At 44.0% G+C, this 23,058-nt stretch overlaps 2 protein-coding genes and 2 pseudogenes across 16 annotated transcripts; all 4 read right to left on the bottom strand.

The window, feature by feature from the left end:
- Positions 1 to 1,711: 1,711 nt before the first annotated feature.
- LOC127784786 (uncharacterized) lies at positions 1,712 to 18,430 on the bottom strand. Of its 15 annotated transcripts, none has more exons than XR_008019595.1 (16): positions 17,970 to 18,424; positions 17,126 to 17,259; positions 16,858 to 17,010; positions 16,661 to 16,772; positions 16,236 to 16,566; positions 15,851 to 16,064; positions 15,657 to 15,746; positions 14,664 to 14,919; positions 14,447 to 14,559; positions 13,758 to 13,856; positions 13,627 to 13,674; positions 13,422 to 13,532; positions 13,221 to 13,311; positions 12,994 to 13,104; positions 12,830 to 12,869; positions 12,526 to 12,744 (listed from the first exon to the last, which is right to left on the bottom strand). XR_008019595.1 is itself a non-coding variant. In XM_052312158.1 (15 exons), exons 1-14 carry the CDS (start codon positions 18,226 to 18,228, stop codon positions 13,028 to 13,030), a joined length of 2,088 nt encoding a protein of 695 aa, XP_052168118.1. In that variant the 5' UTR covers positions 18,229 to 18,424; the 3' UTR covers positions 12,526 to 12,869; positions 12,994 to 13,027. The 15 variants fall into 15 exon arrangements, 9 of the variants coding, with proteins under 9 accessions (XP_052168116.1, XP_052168124.1, XP_052168120.1 ...); XR_008019596.1 differs by having other exon boundaries at positions 12,526 to 12,735; XR_008019597.1 differs by having other exon boundaries at positions 12,999 to 13,104.
- LOC127784788 (pentatricopeptide repeat-containing protein At5g47360-like) lies at positions 3,897 to 5,854 on the bottom strand (annotated as a pseudogene).
- Positions 8,799 to 10,743, bottom strand: LOC127784789 (pentatricopeptide repeat-containing protein At4g01400, mitochondrial-like; annotated as a pseudogene).
- Positions 8,881 to 21,286, bottom strand: LOC127784790 (pentatricopeptide repeat-containing protein At4g01400, mitochondrial-like). The gene is made up of 2 exons (XM_052312166.1): positions 19,747 to 21,286; positions 8,881 to 8,903 (listed from the first exon to the last, which is right to left on the bottom strand). The coding sequence occupies exon 1, from the start codon at positions 21,249 to 21,251 to the stop codon at positions 19,935 to 19,937; it is 1,317 nt and encodes a 438-aa protein (XP_052168126.1). The 5' UTR covers positions 21,252 to 21,286; the 3' UTR covers positions 8,881 to 8,903; positions 19,747 to 19,934.
- Between the last annotated feature and the right edge of the window lie 1,772 nt (positions 21,287 to 23,058).

Raw genomic sequence — 23,058 nt, 5'->3', positions numbered from 1 at the left:
TTAACAAATCCGAGGAGGAGGATTGCAGAGAGAGCAAGCAACAGGGCTAGTAGTACACTAATACTACTCCTAGTGGTGGCCATTTGACAGCAACAAGTAATTAGTAGCTTGCTTTTTTCCTCTCGTGTAAATATTTTTTTTTAGAGATGGTTAATTTTTATTCGGCCTCTAATTCAACCGGATATACACAGTTATTTAAATTGAAAACTTAGCCCCTCAAACAATCCAATATGATATTTGCTCCTACCAAGATTTGAAGCTAGGGTCTTAGATTGCTACTCACTGCAATCACTAACTACATGTTCTTTCACTCCTCTTGTGTAAACGATCTCTTGAAGGGCGTTCTTAGCATAAGATGGATGATAAACTGAAATTGAGTTTATGATCATATTATTTGAGGATGCAAATGAATGAAGTAAATATTGGTTGATAAGTCGATTTGAAAAGGTTTTCTTAAAACTGTTGATGAAGAAAGTTTTTGTAAAACATATAGTACCGTTCATTAGGGGTTCGGGAAGCGTGGTGTGGTAATCCATAATACATAATCTACTGAGCATAGGACCTTAGCCTATCATTAGGGGGCAGGAAGGAAGAAGGGATGATAAGGAGTAACTTGTCAAAAGGAATTGGTGTCATCTGCAACTTGACATATTTCAGAGGCCAGGATTAATTGCTTGTGTCACTGTCAGGTTTGGTGAGACTCAAAGACAAGGCCCTGGTGAAAGAAAGCTTGTGCTTAGATAAGGTGGGTTGGTTGGGTAATCCTAATCAGAGCTTTAATTTGTTTATGGCCTCACTGATGGGAACTCTGCTTAAGCATTTTTGAGATGGCCACCAAATAAAGAATAACAAAATGTAATAATGGGCAAGAGGTACTAATACCAATGGCTGATGCTGGTTCTAAGTACTTATGCTGCTTTGTTATCATGCAAAGTCACTCAGAAGGTTGGCTCTACATACATCATCAAAGCTAAAGGATGCTAGATAAGTACATACTCCAGCATGTATGATGAGTGACTGTCATGAAAGGATGTCACTCTAGACAGAACAGGGGGGGCCAGATTGCTGTCATGGTGTGCTTAATGCTTCAGTTGCTGTCATGGAGTGCTAATGCTTCAGTTCTTTTTGAGGGGAGAAGGTGACCAAACTGACAGGGCCGTTTCATGGCCTTTCCAAAGGCTCTGGTGATTGGCAGCTTGCGTTGAATCGAACTTGTACGCAGCACTGATGTAATGCATACTCAGGATGATGAGATTAAACCATGCTATTGCTAAGGAGGATGTTTTTGTATGTGTAGCTAAAGAGGATTTCGTTTAAGTTTGACACTGTGTTGTGTGTGCATTTAGAGGCATCAATAGCACAAGAAATCTGATTACAAGGAAAAGAGATGGATTGATTTGATTCAAAGAAAAGTGAAATACATTTTTGAAAAAAAAATATATTCGGTTGCCTTCGCTATACTACAAGAAGGAAAAAAGAAAAGTAAAATACCTGAACATATTAGCTAGTAGCCCACAAGTTCCTACATTTCACAACACATTACGAGTCCAAACAGGCAGCATAATGAAAATTATGGAGTTTGTTGTAGTATACAAATTGGGAGAAGAAAGAAGCTCAAAGGAACTCGGCAATATCTCAAATCACACATCATTTTTAGCCAGAAAATTTGACATGACTAAAAAGAATAGTCAAATTATTTGCATCAAACAGAAGAACATACACCGGAATACATGCACTTTAGTTCAGAGTTTGTTGAACCCCTACTACACCCAGAAATTTAACCCAAGCGAGGCACTCAGGATTCCATGGCCTCGCCATCAAGAACAGTTCTAAATAAATTCCTTCGATGGAAAGTTATATTAATTCATTTTGCTGGAGAATAGTTTAGTACTAGGGTGTTAGCCACTGCCTTGAAAGACAATTTGGAACAGATGAAAGAACGCACCCAATTGGCATGAAATATTCGTTCATTTTGTACTTCTATCTATGTCGAGCCATATAAAACAAGGCTACAAGAGAGTTCAAATGTGGCACGATTAGACATTACTTGCACGATGGGGACAAAAGCTTGTATGATTAGATTTAAACAACTCTTGTAATGTAGGGTTCAAGGTTGATTTTGAGCTAGGTCCATAAACAAAAACAGCTTTAAGAACCACCAGAAAGTTCACCCGGAGTGCGAATTGCATCTCGTCTTCTTTGCTGGCTAAGCGCCAGTCTCTTTTGATCCATTCGCACAGCAAGGAGTCAGAAAATACCTGGACAATTAAGATTTTTCCACTAAAAGAATCTAATAAAAAATTGAGAGGAATGGAAAGATTGAAATTGAATACGCTCTCAATAACGGTTGCTGCGCCAGGATCATATGACTGAATTTGTCTGTCAAGGAAAAAGAATTGCAGGCTATACTGCATATATTGACAGTTAAGTCTATGATAAATATACTTTGTGATCTGAGGATACAGCTCTTATTATCTCATCCACAAGTGGCTTGTCAACTCGTTCAGTTCTCTGCATATGATTTTTTTTGGTATTGCTTAGTAACTATGTACTATTTCAATATTTGAGGAAGCAATAGCCACAAAATACACGTACTGTAGGATAGTATTCCTTTAGAATGCCTCCTGCTCGACCTCAAGAAGAGCAGAAGGAGGCGTGCCTGCAAACTGGAAAGCCATGAAGTCCGTCCTTCCTGTTTGTATTTTTCATTCAGTAGCATTGAGTTAATTTGTAGCGGAAGTAATATAGTTCCAGTGCTAAAAATTCGATCCTAAATAGTACGATTTATTTTTGCTGCTGTCAGATTATCATTCCACAAACACTGGTTGATATAAGCACAAAAGATATGTATCTGAAACATTAAGTTGTTAGCCTTATCTATGCTACTATTCAGAGTTTTAAATGCTTTAATAATTCCAACAAACTAGAAATAACATGCACATTGCATTTGAATGATACAACAGTTTCTACAAGAGAGGAGCTTGCGCTGGTTAGCCAAAAAGAACTGCTGAGATTTTAGTGTGCATATTTTCAATCGTCCTAAGTCTAAAGTAACACGAAAATGTATGAGAAAGAGCCCATGTGAATACAATGCCTCAGACATTTAATAAGATACAATATCTCCACTCATTTTTTTTATAACAAGCATATAGCCACTAACCAGTGCCACTGTTACTAATGCAATATTAGTAAGTCTTTGACCTATGAGTATCATTCAGATAAGATGTACTAGCTAAAATAATTCAAATGTAGAACAGTTTCAGTGAATGCTGGTCGCCTTACTTCACTTAATGGAATAAAAGAGTAACTTGGCACAACTGAACCAGCTGTATTCAAAAGGATCAGAGACCTTGCAAGAGAAGGCCATAAGCCAGCAGTAATAGAACAGATATAACCTGACAATATTATGAAGAAATGAATAAATTAAGGTTGTTTTGGGTAAACGATGTGTTGCCCATCACCCCAGAAATATCGAAAGATTTATACCTCCGATTGAGTTACCAACAAGATGAACAGGCTCCTTCACAACATCAACAATGAAGTCTCTCAGTAATTCTGACCATAGTAGTTCTGAATAGTTGATATTTGGTTTCTCTGATTTCCTGAAGCCAAGAAGGGTAATTGTCCAAACTCGGCATCCCTGATCAGCAATGGCACCTATATTATCACAAAAATGCTGTAGGGAAGCTCCAAAGCCATGCACAGGAAGAACCGAACGACCCTAATGACCAACAGAGGTATACTGCCAATATATGTTTCAAAACAATTAAATTAGGAACTTAGTTGCACAGGAAATACAGGAAGAAGAAAACAAGTACATTGAATACATGATACATTACATAAAACTAAAAAAATCAAGATAAAAACAATACGATGTCATCAGAAACAGGGATCTATACCAGCATATCATGCGTTGTGTATATTGATATTTTATAGCATTCATGCAACAGACTAACAACAAAAACTGTGTTAAATATATAGAAACACAACGCTAATACCGATATACAGTCCATACAAAGCAGAACTTTGTCAAGGCCTGGTAATCAGATAAAACCAAAACATGGGAACAGGGACATAAGATTTTATAACTTTCTACAGTAAAAAATGGGCTTGAAAGAAGAGCTGCTGCCCTGCTGGATGGAACTTTTAAATGGCTCAGCTGAAATCCTAGTTAGTTTCAGAGATGCTAATGTGGGATAGAAGAAAAGGTTTTATGCTTACCTATCAAGGGGTCTATATCAGCAACCAGAAGGTGGAAGGATCCAAGTGCAAAGATGAATAGTTCAGAGGATAATACATTGGTCCATTTTAGTGGTTGACCAAGCCATCACAATTCATTTTAACGACTAACATTGCTGATTGTAATTATATCCATTTCTAGGACTAGTTGCATTTGACATGATTCTAGTCGCTGAACTAGAGTGCATGCATTATGGTGTATGTTCTTCAGTTTTTCAAGGTGACAACACTTCAGAGCACCTCCTCAGTTCTGATATTTTTTATGCTAGCTCCTCATCAGCATATTGCTTTAGCAAATCCGTCAAACAATCAGCACAAGAGGCCTCTATGAGAATCCCCCTCTCGGCAACCTTCTTAGCCAATGCCAAGGCCTCGCCAACATGCCCTTCCACACACAGCCTAAGCAACAAACCGTTGTAGACATCAGTGTCACAGAGCACCCCGTTCTCTTCCATGACTCCTATCCAGTAGCAAGCATCCAATAGCCTATTCCTATTGCAGAGCTCTCTGACCATAACACTGGCCGCAAGAGGGCTCAGCCGCACCCCTTTCTTCATCATCCTCTGCCCAAGCCCTTCAGCTTCGCCATCCATCCCAACCCTCCATAGGCAAACAAGCAGCACATTGTAGCATTGCTCGCTCGACACACTCCCATCGCTGACCACCCGCTCCACCACAGCATAAGCGTCTGCGACCATCTCCTCTGAACAGAACCTGCCGACGAGCGTTCGCACAAACACCCGGTTGGGCATCACCCCTCTTCCTGTCATCCTATCCAGCAAGCTCAGCGCCTCCCCCATCCTCTTTTTCCCACACAGGCATTTCACCAAACACGTATACGACACCACGTTGGGCACGCACCCTGCACCCAAGCTCCCACCCTCCATCTCTTCCACCAGCCCCAACGCTGCATCCACATCCCCGAAACTGCACATACCGTCGAGCAACGCGGTGTAGACGGCCACATTGGTCACGCACCCGAACTCCGGCATTTTCTCGATCAGCTGGCGGGCGCCGACAAAGTCCCCCGCGGTTGCCAGCTTATGCACCGAGGCCACAACCAGTGGGACGCTCGGCGAGACACCGCACGCCGACATGATACCGAGAACGGCGCAGACATCGCCGGGAGAGGCGGCCGAGCGGAGGGCGGAGCGGAAGCAGGCAGCATCGGGGGCGAGGCCGAAGGAGCGCATGTGCCGCAGGAGAGCGAGGGAGGCGGGGAATAGTCCAGCGTGTGCGGAGATGGTCAGGAGGAGGGCGTAGTGCCTGAGAGGGAGAGGTTGCGGCGAGGAGGAGAGGAGGAGGGGCACGGAGGACGGGAGATCGGGGAGCGAGGCGGCGAGCGAGGAGAGGGCGTACGAGGACGGCAGAGGCGAGGAGGGGGGCAGGCGCCACAGGAGGAAGCGGAGGGGGGAGGGGAGGCGCGGGAGGAGGGAAGGGAGCTTGCCGATGAGGAAGGAGCCGGAGGGGGACGGGAAGGCACTGGAGAGGGCGCGCGGGAGCGATGCCGGCGGCGAGCGGAGGGCAGAGAGGAGGATGGCGAGGTCGCCGTCCCGGCAGCTGGAGAGGCGCGGGTGAGGCCGAGGAACGACAGCCGCGGACGCCGCCGAGGCATTGGGTGGATTCGTACGGAAAGGCAGGCACAAGGTCCCGGACGACGCGACGCGTGTGGGCTCCAGGCACAAGGCGCAGGCGGCGGCAGTGGTTGGGTTCCAGGCGGCGGCGGCGGGCGGCGGCCGGGTTCCAGGCGGTGGCGGCGGCGGCGGTAGGGTTCCTGATTCCGGTTTCTCGTTTCTGCACAAGGGCAAAAAGGTAATTTCGCCAGGCCGGTCCACGTTGGCATGCTGATGTGGCGCTCCAACTCAGTGAAAGTGGCGGGATGTAATCTTTCTCTAGTGCCAAATATGTTAAGCAAAATCTAATAGTGGCATATGGAGAGTTGCCACTCATAGGAGTGGCAAATAGTTAAATTTCCCTAGGAGGAAACGAGAACTGCAGTTTAGCTTCGGTTATGGTAACTTTCTTTCATCTAAGTTTTTAAAATCATGGTATATCTTTTCACGGTAATCACACGGTTACTACGATAGCCGTCAAACCGTGTAATGACGTATCCTATCCAATCTTTTTTTTCTCTTCTGAAATTGGCAGGAAGTTGAACTATTCCCAGGGATATTTGCATCAAAGATTTAGACATGGCCTAATCTATTAGGCGCAAATGATTCAGTACGATATGAGTAGTCCAGAGTGAATAAGCAAAAGTCAAAATGTCAATGGACAACGTATGGCATTACATAATCAGTACAATACGATTACAAGTTTGCATTTCCAATACGTGTACATAATCATTTTTTAAAATCTAAAATCTCAACAATCCACCATTTTTTTCACCTCCTGAATGAAGATGGGCTTGTTCTAAGTCTATACAAGATAGCTTTATACATAGCATGTTCACTGTTACCGGTAATCGCTGGTAATTTTGAATTCTTGAAAGGTACATCACCAGTGAAATTAGAATTACAAAAATTTATCTACTTCAGCACACAACTTTCTCTGAGGCAGTACCGCAGTACCAATGCAGTCACAGGGAGAGGATACCATACCACCAGGCACAGCAAGGACAACGAGGTCAGTGGGTGCACAAAAATGCAGCAAGCCGTGCAAGTGAACCATCCAGATCCCAGCAGCTTTGCCGAGATGTATCAGGACATCAAATAGTCAGAAAACCTTTGTCTGCACCTGCAACGATATGTATGGTGTATGCTTGTCGTGAGACGATCAGATGCACCTTGACAACAGCAGTTGGAATTCAGCCAACGTCCAGTGGGCTTCCCATATTTGCCGCGAGATGATCTCCATGCTGATCCTTCACTGAGCTGAGTTATCCTGCTGCCAAAACATTCTAGTTTCCACAAAGTACAGAGAACTGGTGTCTAACAAAATCCAGATATCATGAACCAAGGTGAACCAAAAGCTTTGGGCTTTGGCAGATTATCAGATCCGCGAATGCAGAATCTGGGTGCTGCCGTTTGCAGCTGCAGGAAAGCACAATTGAAGAGGCATAAGAAAAAGTAAATGATCAACTGGATTCAGAGTAAATGTGTTTGAAAATTCCTACTAGAACAGAGCATGGTCTTTAACTAACAAGCAGTAGAAATTCAGAATCAACCTTCAAAATATACTGCCAAAACAGTGCTAGAACTCAATATCAATAGCGCTGCATAAGCATTAGGATTTTCCTGTCCTACGAATCGCATTAATTAAGGGCGACTGCTTTTTTTTTTCTTGCAACAGAGGATAGCATATCTTAGTTGAAGTTAAAAAATATCTCCTAACCGGTTTTGACCTTTATCTGGCTGAGAGTCTTTTTAAGAATAGATCTGGCTGATGTGCTTGTGAGAGGAACCCAATTATCCTCTGACGTTCTACGCTCTTTAAGAAACCCTTTTAGCTCTTCCAGTGTGGGGAGAGAACCTGAACAGGAAATTGTCATAGTATCACAATGCACACACCAAAAATGATCAAGGATATAATCACTAACCAAAAAAAAAAAAAGAGAACTGAAATACACCTGTCTCTATCTCTATGTTCAGAGCAGGTAAAGACGGGGCAGCAAGAGGTGTGTTCATCGGTAATTTTTCCTTCAAAAATTGGTTGTGTGATGTTGACAATTCCCTCGGATTCTGGTGGAATGATTTTAGCATGCCAAACATAATTAGGTTGCTAGAGGATAGCAATAGGGAATGATAACCTGAGATACAAAATTACCTTGTAGTCATACAATGAGGCACTCCAAACCACTATCTCAGGAGGGTTTCCCGATAGGAATGATGCATTAGAGAGAGATGATTCAACACTGGCCAGAACATTGCGCACTCTGTACTCAACTTCCTCTTCTGTGAAAATGAGGCCCGCTTGTACCTGTTATGCTCCATCAATGCATGCAATCAGGAGATCTGGATATGTTAGATGGCTAGCAGTGAAGGTTTGCATAAACTCTTAAGCTCAATTCTCAACATAAACCTTGCATAGTGACCTCATTTACAAGCTTGAGAACAACATCTTCAGCATTTCCCAAGCCTATGAGAAGATCAGACTCCTGAGACTTCAAAACCATCTTAAGATCTTCCAAAGCAAAAAGTAGCAGTTCCAGCATCGTGTCTGAGTAACCTGCAAAGGATAAAAAGGCTAATGTCAATGCCAACTGTCAGTGTGATTACTTGGGATTCTTGCACTGCATAATACAGATTACAGTATAACTTTGCACGCTGTTACTTGTATATGAATGTTAACATCAGATTCTGATACCCATTTCCACAGCATGACTTGATAAAACACACCCTTGATCTCGTCCATTCCAATCAAAACCTTCATGATCTGGCACATACCAGATAGTGGAGGTGCAGGTCTCCTCAAGAAGTTGGGACTGAAAAGCAGTTGTTCTCTCCATTTACTAGCGTCTATTTTAAGGCAAACCATATGTTTCACTTTTATGCTAGGGAATTTCTGAATTAGCAGAACCAGAAAGTATCATCCCGCACTACAACCAATCCACAGCTTACACTTTGATTCGGCAGCCAAAAAACCTACGACTTCGGTTTACTGCACATTTCTACAAAACCACGAATCCTGGCATCAAAGCTTTGGGCTTTGGCAGATTATAAGATCTGAGAATGCAGAATCTGGGTGCTGCCGTTGCAGCTGCAGGAAAGCACAATTGAAGAGGCATAAGAAAAAGTAAATTATCTACTCGATTCAGAGTAAATGTATTTGAAAATTACTACTAGAACAGAGTATGGTCTCTTTAACTAACAAGCATCAGAAATTCAGAATCTACATACAAAATGTACTACCAAAACAGTGCTAGAACTCAATATCAATAGCGCTACATGCTTAATTAAGGGCAATAGCTTTTTTTTCTTGAAACAGGATAGTGTACCTTAGTTGAAGTCAAACAATATCTCCTAACCTGCATATAAACAAATAAACTCAAATATCAAATTAGCTGCATACGATGAGAAAAATGGTTGCGGTCCACATTTTGCACATCATCTACTGTTTTCTTTCAAAACTGATTGTTACAACACACCAGAAAATAGGTGTTCCTTGCATCCATGCCACATGATATCATGTCCAGGTACTCCTTGAATTTATGTTTGAGCGGTGCTTTATTCCTTTCATCACTTGCAACAAAACCACCTCGACATTATCCTCATCACTACAAACACTCCTGATCACTGAACTCCAGGTCTCAGCATGTGGAACCATCCCAAGATCAAGCATTAGAGTCATCATCCCTGCAGCCTCATTAACCTTCCCAACTGCACAGCATCCCTTAATCACTGAATGTAACACAGAGAAATGTGGTCGTAACCCTTTGCCCAACATATCATCAAGGTATGCCTCTGCCTTGTCATATAATCCATTCACACACAACCCATTCACCACCGCAGTATATGTCACCGCATTTGGCGCGCACCCACTCTCCCTCATATCTCCGAACACCTTGCAGGCATCCAGTGGCCGTCCCTCACGACACACTCCGACGATGACCGTGTTGTAATGTACAATGTCAGGTCAGACCCCACGGCCTCGCATGAGGCACAGCAAGCGGTAAGCCTCTCGAAGCTGCTTCTTACGGCAGAGCGCATTCAGCACGGTGGTGTATGCCAGTGGGTCAGCAGGGATGCCCCTGTGGAGCATTTCGTCGAGCAGGGTGGCCGCAGTGTGGACCTGGCCCCTGCGGCAGAGTGACTGGGTCAGGATGCGGTATGTCTCGGCGTTGGGAGACACATGGAGGGAGCGGAGGCGATGGAAGAGGGAGATTGACACGGCGAGGTGGCCGGAGCGGGTGGCGGCTTCGATGAGCAGGTTGTGCGAGGCGAGGACGAGCGGCTCGGGGAGGGGAAGGCGGGTGGAGACGTCGCGGAGGAGGTGTAGCGCGCACGGGAAGTAGGAAGCGGTGGAGGAGAGAACGGAGAGGAGGCGGGGGAGAAGCTCGGGGTGGAGCGGCAACGGGCTGGGGCCGGAGACGAAGAGGGAGTTGAAGGTGGAGAGGAAGAGGTGAGGCTGCCGGCGGAGGCGGAGCGCGGAGAGGAGCAGCGGGAGGAGGATCCGCGGGGAGGGCGGCGACGGGAGGCGGCGCAGGAGCGCGAGCGCGTGGGGGAGGTGTTCGCGGCGGCGGGAGAGGCGGAGCGCGAGCGCGTGGAGCGTCGACGGATGGGGCGCGGTGGTCGGCGCGGTGACGGTGACTAGCTCGAGCGCGAGGAGCGGGTCCGACTGGGAGGTCACGAGCTTGTGCAGCCGCGCCGGCGAGATCGGCGGCGGCGCCGGTGGCGACGGGAGCATCGGCGAGGCCGTGATGGCGTGGGCTCGAACTGGGAGACGGGGACCGAACGAGGAAGATGATCGTGTACTGGCGTAGGCTTTGGCCCAACAAAACATGGGCTTGGCCCCAAAGTGGAGCCTTATAGTTAGGCGGGCTACTTATTCTCTCGGGCCATTCATATGGGCTCTGGACCATGTCTTGAATTCTTTGCGGCCTCGCACTTCAACCCAACTACCCAATTAGAGCAAGTACAATAGCAGACTATCAGTCAGCTATAAATATATTTTAAAGAGATAAAAATAAGAGAGAAGAACAGCGAGCTATATATCTGAAGCCAGTTGCAGCACAGCCTTCAAGACGCAATGTGTATATGATAGGTGGGATCATGCATTAATAGTATAGTAAGCAACTATTGTATAAATTAGCTTTTAAATTGGCTATAGATGATTTGGAGCTAGCAGTTGGCTATACTATTAAACTTGCTCATGGAGAGTAGGAAGAGAGAACATGGAGTGAATAGTGATGCTGGCTTCAAATAGTTTCAACTTTCAAAACACCCATTTTACACAGAATTTATGTTTGTTCGGGAGATAGCGTACAGGTGAGAGTTCGTAATATCTTTTTCAAGACATCATATGGTATCATATGGTATCTGAATTTGATTGATCACATAAGAAAATCAGCTAGAGCGGCACATATTTTCTATTATTATATAGTTGTAATTCACTCAATATTAATTATTAAAAATGAGCTTTCATATATAAGTGGTGTGCACACGTAAAACGATAAAACCATTAACGCATGATTACTTGAGTTTTAATTATTAACTAGTAAAAATATCAAGTTTTAATTATTATATACTTAAAAATTATTTTATATTTTATAACTTTTATATAGAAAGTTTCCGTACAAAGCACATTGTTTAGTAGTTAAAAAAATGTGGTAACAAAATCTAAGGTATAATTTACATATTAGGCTTAGTTCGGCAGCCTGTATTAACACATCTTCCTCATGTTCCGCATGCACGATTTTTAAATTGTTATTTCAAAATCTATATGAAAGTTATTTAAAATATCATATTAATCGATTAATCAAACTGACAGGGCCGTTTCATGGCCTTTCCAAAGGCTCTGGTGATTGGCAGCTTGCGTTGAATCGAACTTGTACGCAGCACTGATGTAATGCATACTCAGGATGATGAGATTAAACCATGCTATTGCTAAGGAGGATGTTTTTGTATGTGTAGCTAAAGAGGATTTCGTTTAAGTTTGACACGGTGTGTTGTGTGTGCATTTAGAGGCTTCAATAGCACAAGAAATCTGATCACAAGGAAAAGAGATGGATTGATTTGATTCAAAGAAAAGTGAAATACATTTTTGAAAAAAAGATTCGGTTGCATTCGCTATACTATAAGAGGGAAAATAAAAGTAAAATACCCGAACATATTAGCTAGTAGCCCACGAGTTTTAAACTGTTCCTACAATTCCACAGCACATTACGAGTCCAAACAGGCAGTACAGTGAAAACTATGGAGTTTGTTATGGTATACAAATTGGGAGAAGAAAGAAGCTCAAAGGAACTCGGCAATATCTCAAATCACACATCATTTTTAGCCATAAAATTTGACATGACTACCCTCACAAAAAAAAAACTGAAGAACATACACCAGAATGCATGCACTCCAGTTCAGCGTTTATTGAACCCCTACTACACCCAAAAATTTAACCCAAGCGAGGCACTCAGGATTCCATGGCCTCACCATCAAGAATACATCTAAAGAAATTCCTTCGATGGAAAGTTATATTAATTCATTTTGCTGGAGAATAGTTTAGTAGGGTGTTAGCCACTGGCTTGAAAAACAATTTGGAACAGATGAAAGAATGCACCCAATTGGCATGAAATATTAGTTCATTTTGTACTTCTATCTATGTCGAGCCAAATAAAACAAGACTACAAGAGAGTACAAATGTGGCACGATTAGACATTACTTGCACGATGGGGTCAAAAGTTTGTATGATTAGATTTAGACAACTCTTGTAATGTAGGGTTCAAGGTTGATTTTGAGCTAGGTCCATAAACAAAAACAGCTTTAAGAACCACCAGAAAGTTCATCAGGAGTGCGAATTGCATCTCATCTTCTTGTGCCAACTTGCTATCAAACCTGCTCGATGCTGTTTTTCCTTTCATTCAACATATATTGCATTTCATTTTGAAATTCCAGAAAATGATATGAAGATTAAGAGTAAATAAGTAATCTACACATACAATTCTGTACAGTGTTCAATATTCATCTCCTTTTTGCCACCTAAGACATGAAGCAAAAAAAGTACAGAAGTGTCAACGGGCACATTGGGATCAAGTTCTTAGAAAAAAATGCTTCCAACGATCAAGTTAGTATAATCGAGAAGTCAGTTAATGGATAAGGTTACCAGACATCTAAGTAGGATGGAACTCCATTGCTGGCTAAGCGCCAGTCTCTTTGATCCATTCGCACAGCAAGGAGTTCACTTCATCAGGAACTTCATCATGTGGAGCATGACCTGACACATTTCAGTATGAGAAGAAAAAAACTAACATCAGTACTGGTGTAACCCCTAACCCCTGAAGACGTTCATGAATGAGAACTTGCGCACAGGAGAGAGAGAGAGAGATTCACCTGCATCTAGCTCTCTAATATGGACCTTGCTGCAATGCTCCCTAAGCATGGAAACAAATGACTCGGATTTTGTAAGTGGATCTTTCATTCCCTTGTTTCCCCAAAAAAAGCACATAAAGGTAGTATTAGCTATCCGCATGTTGCAGTAACTAAATTAGGTACCGGTATGAATCCACACCATTTTTTTATATCAGAAAATACCTGAACAATTAAGATTTTTCCACCAAAAGAATCAAATAAAAAGTTGAGAGGAATGGAAAGATTGAAACTGAATATGCTCTCAATAACGGTTGCTGCGCCAGGATCATATGACTGAATTTGTCTGTCAAGGAAAAAGAATTGCAGGCTATACTGCATATATCAACGGTTAAGTCTATGATAAATATACTTTGTGATCTGAGGATACAGCTCTTATTATCTCATCCACAAGTGGCTTGTCAACCCGTTCAGTTCTCTGCACAGGAATTTTTCGGTATTGCTTAGTAACCATGTATTATTTAAATATTTGAGGAAGCAATAACCACATCATACACGTACTGTAGGATAGTATTCCTTAAGAATGCCTCCTGCTCTTGACCTCAAGAAGAGCAGAAGGAGGCGTGCCTGCAAACTGGAAAGCCATGAAGTCCGTCCTTCCTGTTTGTATTTTTCATTCAGTAGCATTGAGTTAATTTGTAGCGGAAGTAATATAGTTCCAGTGCTAAAAATTCGATCCTAAATAGTACGATTTATTTTTGCTGCTGTCAGATTATCATTCCACAAACACTGGTTGATATAAGCACAAAAGATATGTATCTGAAACATTAAGTTGTTAGCCTTATCTATGCTACTATTCAGAGTTTTAAATGCTTTAATAATTCCAACAAACTAGAAATAACATGCACATTGCATTTGAATGATACAACAGTTTCTACAAGAGAGGAGCTTGCGCTGGTTAGCCAAAAAGAACTGCTGAGATTTTAGTGTGCATATTTTCAATCGTCCTAAGTCTAAAGTAACACGAAAATGTATGAGAAAGAGCCCATGTGAATACAATGCCTCAGACATTTAATAAGATACAATATCTCCACTCATTTTTTTTATAACAAGCATATAGCCACTAACCAGTGCCACTGTTACTAATGCAATATTAGTAAGTCTTTGACCTATGAGTATCATTCAGATAAGATGTACTAGCTAAAATAATTCAAATGTAGAACAGTTTCAGTGAATGCTGGTCGCCTTACTTCACTTAATGGAATAAAAGAGTAACTTGGCACAACTGAACCAGCTGTATTCAAAAGGATCAGAGACCTTGCAAGAGAAGGCCATAAGCTGGCAGTAATAGAACAGATATAACCTGACAATATTATGAAGAAATGAATTAATTAAGGTTGTTTTGGGTAAACGATGTGTTGCCCATCACCCCCAGAAACGTCGAAAGATTTATAAATCAAAATATACCTCCGATTGAGTTACCAACAAGATGAACAGGCTCCTTCACAACATCAACAATGAAGTCTCTCAGTAATTCCGACCATAAAAGTTCTGAATAGTTGATATTTGGTTTCTCTGATTTCCCGAAGCCAAGAAGGGTAATTGCCCAAACTTGGCATCCCTGATCAGCAATGGCACCTATATTATCACGAAAATGCTGTAGGGAAGCTCCAAATCCATGCACAAGAAGAACCGAAGGACCCTCATGACCAACAGAGGTATACTGCCAATACATGTTTCAAAACAATTAAATTAGGAACTTAGCTGCACAGGAAATACAGGAAGCGGAAAACAAGTACATTGAATACATGATGCATTACATAGAACTAAAAAAATCATAAAAACAATATGATGTCATCAGAAACAGGGGTCTATACTAGCATATTAGGTGTTGTGTATATTGATATTTGATAGCATTCATGCAATAGACTAACAACAAAAACTGTGTTAATTATATAGAAACACAACGCTAATACCGATATACAGTCCATACAAAGCAGAACTTTGTCAAGGCCTGGCAATCAAATAAAACAAAAACATGGGAACCGGGACACAAGATTTTCCAACTTTCTACAGTAAAAAATATGGGCTTGGAAGAAGAGCTGCTGCCCTGCTGGATGGAACTTTTAAATGGTTCAGCTGAAATCCTAGTTAGTTTCAGAGATACTAATATGGGATAGAAGAAAATGTTTTATGCTTACCTATCTAGGGGTCTGTATCGGCAACCAGAAGGTGGAAGGATCCAAGTGCAAAGATGAATAGTTCAGAGGATAATACATTGGTCCTTTTTAGTGGTTGACCAAGCCATCACAATTCATTTTAACGACTAACATTGCTGATTGTAATTATATCCAATTCTAGGACTACTTGCATTTGACATGATTCCTGTTACATAGATAAGTTATGGTTTCTGATGCAGTAGAGATAGAGAGTGTGGATCTTGAAGTTAACTAATAGTACCTGTATAAGATGACCTTTCCATCTCCAGATTCTGACAGGGTAATTTCCTTCAATGCATACTTGGGATTTCAAGGCCAAGAGCCAATACCACTTTCATGTTCAGAAAGATATTGTTAGAGGAAAACAAGATCACCAAAAAGAGGAGGAAAAGGTATGGACGAATGGTTTTGAGAATAGGACAGTTACAAAAGTACCTCCATTGAACAGATAGCATCTACTGCTGCTGTCACTGTAGGTGTTGAGTATCCAAATGGTGATATAAATCCAGCATTCCGGTCTCTCTCATACTGAATAGTTTCATGGTAAACTCTCCTCTTGGATATAACTCCAAGCTGAAGTGCAGGACCAAACAAAGTGCAAAACGAGGCACCATCTTTAGTTTCAGTTAACCGTACTTTATCATGCAACCTGGATATGAAATTTAAACAAAGCCTGTTATCAGAAAAATCATTGATGACTGATATGACATCATAGACTGCATTTACCTTATGAGCTAGGCAACATTTTCAAATACAAAGTTACAAACATACCAATAGTGCTGAATGTAATTAGATTTTAAAAAGAAGTCGTGCGACGTACTCTTGCCAACTAGCCTTCCCTGTTCCTTCTAGGTATTTCAGGTATGCAGCTAAAGCATCCAAAGTGATTTCCGTTCCACCTCTAACTTCTGTTGAGCTTTCTGATGCGAACATTGAATTTTGGATCTTCCTCCCTGACATAGCATAATATGCAGTGGTATCCTCTCCTCCATCGCTGCCACTTGATGCAACACCGGTTTTGACATTTATCTGGCTGAGAGTCTTTTTAAGAATAGATCTGGCTGATGTGCCCTTGAGAGGAACCCAATTATTCTCTGACGTTCTACTCTCTTTAAGAAACCCTTTTAGTTCTTCCAGTGTGGGGAGAGAACCTGAACAGGAAATTGTCATGGTATCATAATGCACACACCAAAAATGATCAAGGATATAATCACTAACCAAAAAAAAAAGAGAACTGAAATACACCTGTCTCTATCTCTATGTTCAAAGCAGGTAAAGACGGGGCAGCAAGAGGTGTGTTCATCGGTAATTTTTCCTTCAAAAATTGGTTGTGTGATGTTGACAATTCCCTCGGATTCTGGTGGAATGATTTTAGCATGCCAAACATAATTAGGTTGCTAGAGGATAGCAATAGGGAATGATAACCTGAGATACAAAATTACCTTGTAGTCATACAATGAGGCACTCCAAACCACTATCTCAGGAGGGTTTCCCGATAGGAATGATGCATTAGAGAGAGATGATTCAACACTGGCCAGAACATTGCGCACTCTGTACTCAACTTCCTCTTCTGTGAAAATGAGGCCCGCTTGTACCTGTTATGCTCCATCAATGCATGCAATCAGGAGATCTGGATATGTTAGATGGCTAGCAGTGAAGGTTTGCATAAACTCTTAAGCTCAATTCTCAACATAAACCTTGCATAGTGACCTCATTTACAAGCTTGAGAACAACATCTTCAGCATTTCCCAAGCCTATGAGAAGATCAGACTCCTGAGACTTCAAAACCATCTTAAGATCTTCCAAAGCAAAAAGTAGCAGTTCCAGCATCGTGTCTGAGTAACCTGCAAAGGATAAAAAGGCTAATGTCAATGCCAACTGTCAGTGTGATTACTTGGGATTCTTGCACTGCATAATACAGATTACAGTATAACTTTGCACGCTGTTACTTGTATATGAATGTTAACATCAGATTCTGATACCCATTTCCACAGCATGACTTGATAAAACACACCCTTGATCTCGTCCATTCCAATCAAAACCTTCATGATCTGGCACATACCAGATAGTGGAGGTGCAGGTCTCCTCAAGAAGTTGGGACTGAAAAGCAGTTGTTCTCTCCATTTACTAGCGTCTATTTTAAGGCAAACCATATGTTTCACTTTTATGCTAGGGAATTTCTGAATTAGCAGAACCAGAAAGTATCATCCCGCACTACAACCAATCCACAGCTTACACTTTGATTCGGCAGCCAAAAAACCTACGACTTCGGTTTACTGCACATTTCTACAAAACCACGAATCCTGGCATCAAAGTCAATAGATTTTGCACAAACGTAGCAAAAAAAAAAAACGTAGCCAGGTTACCGGGCACGCGAGAGACAGTACACAGTAAACACCAAAGTGCAAGCGTCCGATCAAACCACCGCGCGATCCGTAAGACATTGTGTCGAACACATCGCGCACACTTCCCACAGCCCCCGGGCATTCCAAAACCAGTGGCTCAGTGAGACATTTGCTGCAAGGGGCTAGCAAGCGCAGTAGTAGCAGCGTACCGGCGAGGATGCGGCGGTCGAAGACGTAGAGCGGCAGGACGGGCCGGCGCGGCTCGGCAGCCACCGCGGCGGCGAGGCCCGGGTGGTCGTCGACGCGGAGGTCATGCTTGAACCACACGACCGCCGCGGCCGCGGGGGCCTTCACGGCACCGGAGCTGGCGACCACGAGCCTCCGGCGGAGGAGGCGGCGGGGGTCGCGCGGGGCGGAGAGGCCGAGGTGGTGGTGGTGGTGGCCGAGGCGGAGCGCGAGGAGAGCCATGGGAGGAGTGTGGCGGCGGCAGCGGCAGCGGCAGCGGCAGCAGCAGCCATAGGTGGGGCGGGATAAGAAGCGCGGGGCTAGGGCGCCACCATGGCGAAAGTTGTGGCGGAGGACGGCTGCTCGGAGATCTCTATGGAGGTTTCTGTGGCGGCGGTGATCCCGCGCCGTGGGCCGGTGGGGCTCCCCCGCAACGAAACAGAGCCGCAGGAGGAAACGCATACAAACCGCACGGTTATCGGCCGGCTATCACGTGCACGTGCGGTAAACATTTCAGTTTTAAACCACGGTGGTTACTGTGGTAACCGTCAAATCAAGCGAGGATAGTAACCCACTGAAAACATTTCAGTTTTAAACCACGGTGGTTACTGTGATAACCGTCAAATCGAGCGAGGATAGTAACCCACTAAAAACGGTTTGGTAAACCCTATTCATGACCACTTCGGTTTGGTAAACCCTATTCATGACCACTTTTTTTTCTCTTCTGAAATTAGCAGGAATTTGTATCAAAATTTAGACATGGCCTAATCAATTAGGCGCAAATGATTCAGCACGATACGAGTAGTCCAAAGTGATTAAACAAATGTCAATGGACACCGTATGGCATTACATAATCAGTACAATACGATTACACGTTTGCATTTCCAATACGTGTACATAATCATTTTTTAAATCTAAAATCTCAAGAATCCATCATTTTTTTATCTCCTGAATGAAGGGGGGCTTGTTCTAAGTCTATACAAGATAGACTCATAGTACATAGCATGGCCACTGTTACCGGTAATCGCTGGTAATTTTGAATTCTTGAAAGGTACATCACCCAGTGAAAATAGAATTACAAAAATTTCTCTACTTCAGCACACAAAACTCTCTGAGGCAGTACCGCACTACCTATGCAGTCACAGGGAGAGGATACCACCGGGCACGGCAAGTACGACGAGGTCAGTGGGTGCACAAAAATGTAGCAAGCCGTGCGAGTGAACCATCCAGATCCCAGCAGCTTTGCTGCGTTGTATCAGGAAATCAAATAGTCGTAAAACCTTTGTCTGCACCTGCAACGATATGTATAGTGTATGCTTGTCGTGAGAAGATCAGATGCACCTTGACAACAGCAGTTGGAATTCAGCCAACGTCCAGTGAGCTTCCCATATTTGCCGTGAGATGATCTCCATGCTGAATTGCTGATCCTTCACTCAGCTGAGTCAGCTCCTGCTGCCAAAACATTATAGTTTCCACAAAGTACACAGAACTGGTGTCTAACAAAATCCAGATAACATGAACCAAGGTGAACGAAAATCTTTGGGCTTTGGCAGATTATAAGATCTGCGAATGCACACAATTGAAGAGGCATAAGAAAAAGTATAAATGATCAACTGGATTCAGAGTAGAACAAAGTATGGTCTTTAACTAACAAGCATCAGAAATTCAGAATCAACCTTCAAAATGTACTACCAAAACAATCATATGAATCACATTAATTAAGGGCGATAACTTTTTTTTTCTTGCAATAGGATAGCATACCTTAGTTGAAGTCAGACAATATCTCCTAACCTGCATATAAACAAATAAACTCAAATATCAAATTAGCTGCATACGATGAGAAAAATGGTTGTGGTCCACATTTTGCACATCATCTACTGTTTCCTTTCAAAACTGATTGTTACAACACACCATAAAATAGGTGTTCCTTGCATCCATGCCACATGATATCATGTCCAAGTACTCCTTGAATTTATGTTTGAGAGGTGCTTTATTCCTTTCATCACTTGCAACAAAACCACCTCGACATTATCCTCATCACTACAAACACTCCTGATCACTGAACTCCAGGTCTCAGCATGTGGAACCATTCCAAGATCAAGCATTCGAGTCATCATCCCTGCAGCCTCATTGACCTTCCCAACTGCACAGCATCCCTTAATCACTGAATGGAACACAGAGAAATGTGGTAGTAACCCTTTGCCCAACATATCATCAAGGTATGCCTCTGCCTTGTCATATAATCCACTCACACACAACCTATTGACCACCGCAGTATATGCCACCGCATTTGGCGCGCACCCACTCTCCCTCATATCTCTGAACACCTTGCAGGCATCCAGTGGCCGTCCCTCACGGCACATTCCGACGATGACCGTGTTGTAATGTACAATGTCAGGTGAGACCTCACGGCCTCGCATGAGGCACAGCAAGCGGTAAGCCTCTCGAAGCTGCTTCTTACGGCAGAGCGCGTTCAGCACGGTGGTGTATGCCAGGGGGTCAGCAGGGATGCCCCTGTGGAGCATTTCGTCGAGCAGGTTGGCTGCAGTGCGGACCTGGCCCCTGCGGCATAGTGACTGGGTCAGGATGCGGTATGTCTCGGCGTTGGGAGACACATGGAGGGAGCGGAGGCGATGAAAGAGGGAGATTGACACGGCGAGGTGGCCGGAGCGGGCGGCGGCTTCGATGAGCAGGTTGTGCGAGGCGAGGACGAGCGGCTCGGGGAGGGGAAGGCGGGTGGAGACGTCGCGGAGGAGGTGCAGCGCGCACGGGAAGTAGGAAGCGGTGGAAGAGAGAACGGAGAGGAGGCGGAGGAGAAGCTCGGGGTGGAGCGGCAACGGGCTGGGGCCGGAGACGAAGAGGGAGTTGAAGGTGGAGAGGAAGAGGTGAGGCTGCCGGCGGAGGCGGAGCGCGGAGAGGAGCAGCGGGAGGAGGATCCGCGGGGAGGGCGGCGACGGGAGGCGGCGCAGGAGCGCGAGCGCGTGGGGGAGGTGTTCGCGGCGGCGGGAGAGGCGGAGCGCGAGCGCGTGGAGCGTCGACGGGTGGGGCGCGGTGGTCGGCGCGGTGACGGTGACGAGCTCGAGCGCGAGGAGCGGGTCCGTCTGGGAGGTCACGAGCTTGTGCAGCCGCGCCGGCGAGATCGGCGGCGGCGCCGGTGGCGACGGGAGCATCGGCGCGGCCGTGATGGCGTGGGCTCGAACTGGGAGATGGGAACCGAACGAGGAAGATGGTGGTGTACTGGTGTAGGCTCCGGCCCAACAAAACATGGGCTTGGCCCAAAGTGGAGCCTAATAGTTAGTAGGCTACTTGTTGTCTCGGGCCATTCATATGGGCTGTGGACCATGATGTCTTGAATTCTTCCCGGCCTCACACTTCAACCCAACTTCCCAAGTATGGAGAGTAAGCCTACTAACGGACTGGGTTTAAGTGGATATAGTGGGTTGGATTTCAGTGTGGGTTAGCTTTGGGCGGGTGAAAATGGGTTGCTGCACCTGATGGACTGGACTGGTTTGGATGGAGATGGGAAATGGTTTGGATTGGTTTAGTTTTGGTTGCAAAAGTTTGGTCCCAGATTGGATTCAACCCATGGGTATCCACTGGATTGGCCCCAATCCCATCGTCTCCCTGAGAAGTCGACAACCACATCGCCGCCATCGCTAGCTCGACTTCGTCGCCGGTGGCTTGCTACCTTCCTCTCCCTCCTCTGGCAAACCTTCTCCCTTCACAAAGTCCCCAAAAAATCAACCATGGCTCCGGATCTTCTTGCTGCCTGCGGCAACAACAGCGGCATCGAAGGCCGTGGCCGTGGCTGCCATCATGGGGGAGAAGGGCGGGGCAACGTGGGGCTTGTGGCGGACAATGGCGGTGCGGTGGTGCGGACTTGGGGGAGAAGTCCTACGGCGGTGCAGCCGCGGTGGTCGCGGTTGTAGTGCTCACGAGCCTCGCAACGGTGAGTCGGTGAACGCACTCGCGGTGGTCGCGGCATCCCAGCGCTGGTGAGGCTCCTTCGCTACGGCGGCGACGACGACGTGGCGCACGGGAGCGCCAGATGCTCCCACGACCCTGTACGAGCTCTGCAAGCTGCTCATCCTCCATTGATGCCCTCTGCAAGCTGCTCATCCTCCCGGAGCTGACCGAAGGAGGGAGGAGGAAGAAGATGATGATGCCTGTTGGTGTTCAGAGTAATATTGTGGATTTCCTTTGGGTTGGAAATGGGTTGAATCCATTTGTCTGCACTTGGTTTGGATTGGTTTGGGCTTGCTCCGTAAGTGGATTGGATTGGTTTGGTTTCTGCAAACTATGAATTGAATTGGATTGGTTTAGAAGTGTACTATAGAGACAAGTGAACTGGGGCGGTTTTGGTCTGGATCTCAGTCCATTAGCAGGCTTAATGGAGAGTAGGAAGAGAGAACATGGAGTGATGCTGCTGGCTTCAAATAGTCTCAAAACACACATTTGAACAGAATTTATGTTTGTTCAGGAGATAGCGTACAGGTGAGAGTTCGTAATATCTTTTTCAAGACATCATATGGTATCTTATATCTGAATTTTATGATTGATCACATAAGAAAATCAGCTAGAGCGGCACATATTTTCTATTTTTATATAGTTGTAATTCAGTCAATATTAATTATTAAAAATGAGATTTCATATATAAGTGGTATGCAATAAGAATGAAGTTTAAGTGCACACGTAAAACGATAAAACTATTAACGCATGATTACTCGAGTTTTAATTATTATTATTAACTAGTAAAAATATCAAGTTTTAATTATTACATACTTAAAAATTATTTTATATTATATAACTTTTGTATAGAAAGTTTTTCGTACCAAGCACGTTGTTTAGCAGTTAAAAAACATGGTGACAAAATCTAAGGTATAATCTACATCTTAATGAGGGAGGAACACGGCCATATATAGTCACATCATCGAACTGTGACAGTCATTCATTGAAGTGTTTATAAGTTCTAAGTTCTAAATTCTAATAGCCCGCGGCGACACACCACTAACCTTAACTGATGAGTGATCCTGAAATGATTATATCGATCCATAACCACACGCATGTACACCC

The sequence above is a fragment of the Oryza glaberrima genome, chromosome 9 (assembly GCF_000147395.1).
Source record: "Oryza glaberrima chromosome 9, OglaRS2, whole genome shotgun sequence".
NCBI classification, from domain to species: domain Eukaryota; kingdom Viridiplantae; phylum Streptophyta; class Magnoliopsida; order Poales; family Poaceae; genus Oryza; species Oryza glaberrima.
This window is presented reverse-complemented; position numbering and strand designations above follow the sequence as displayed.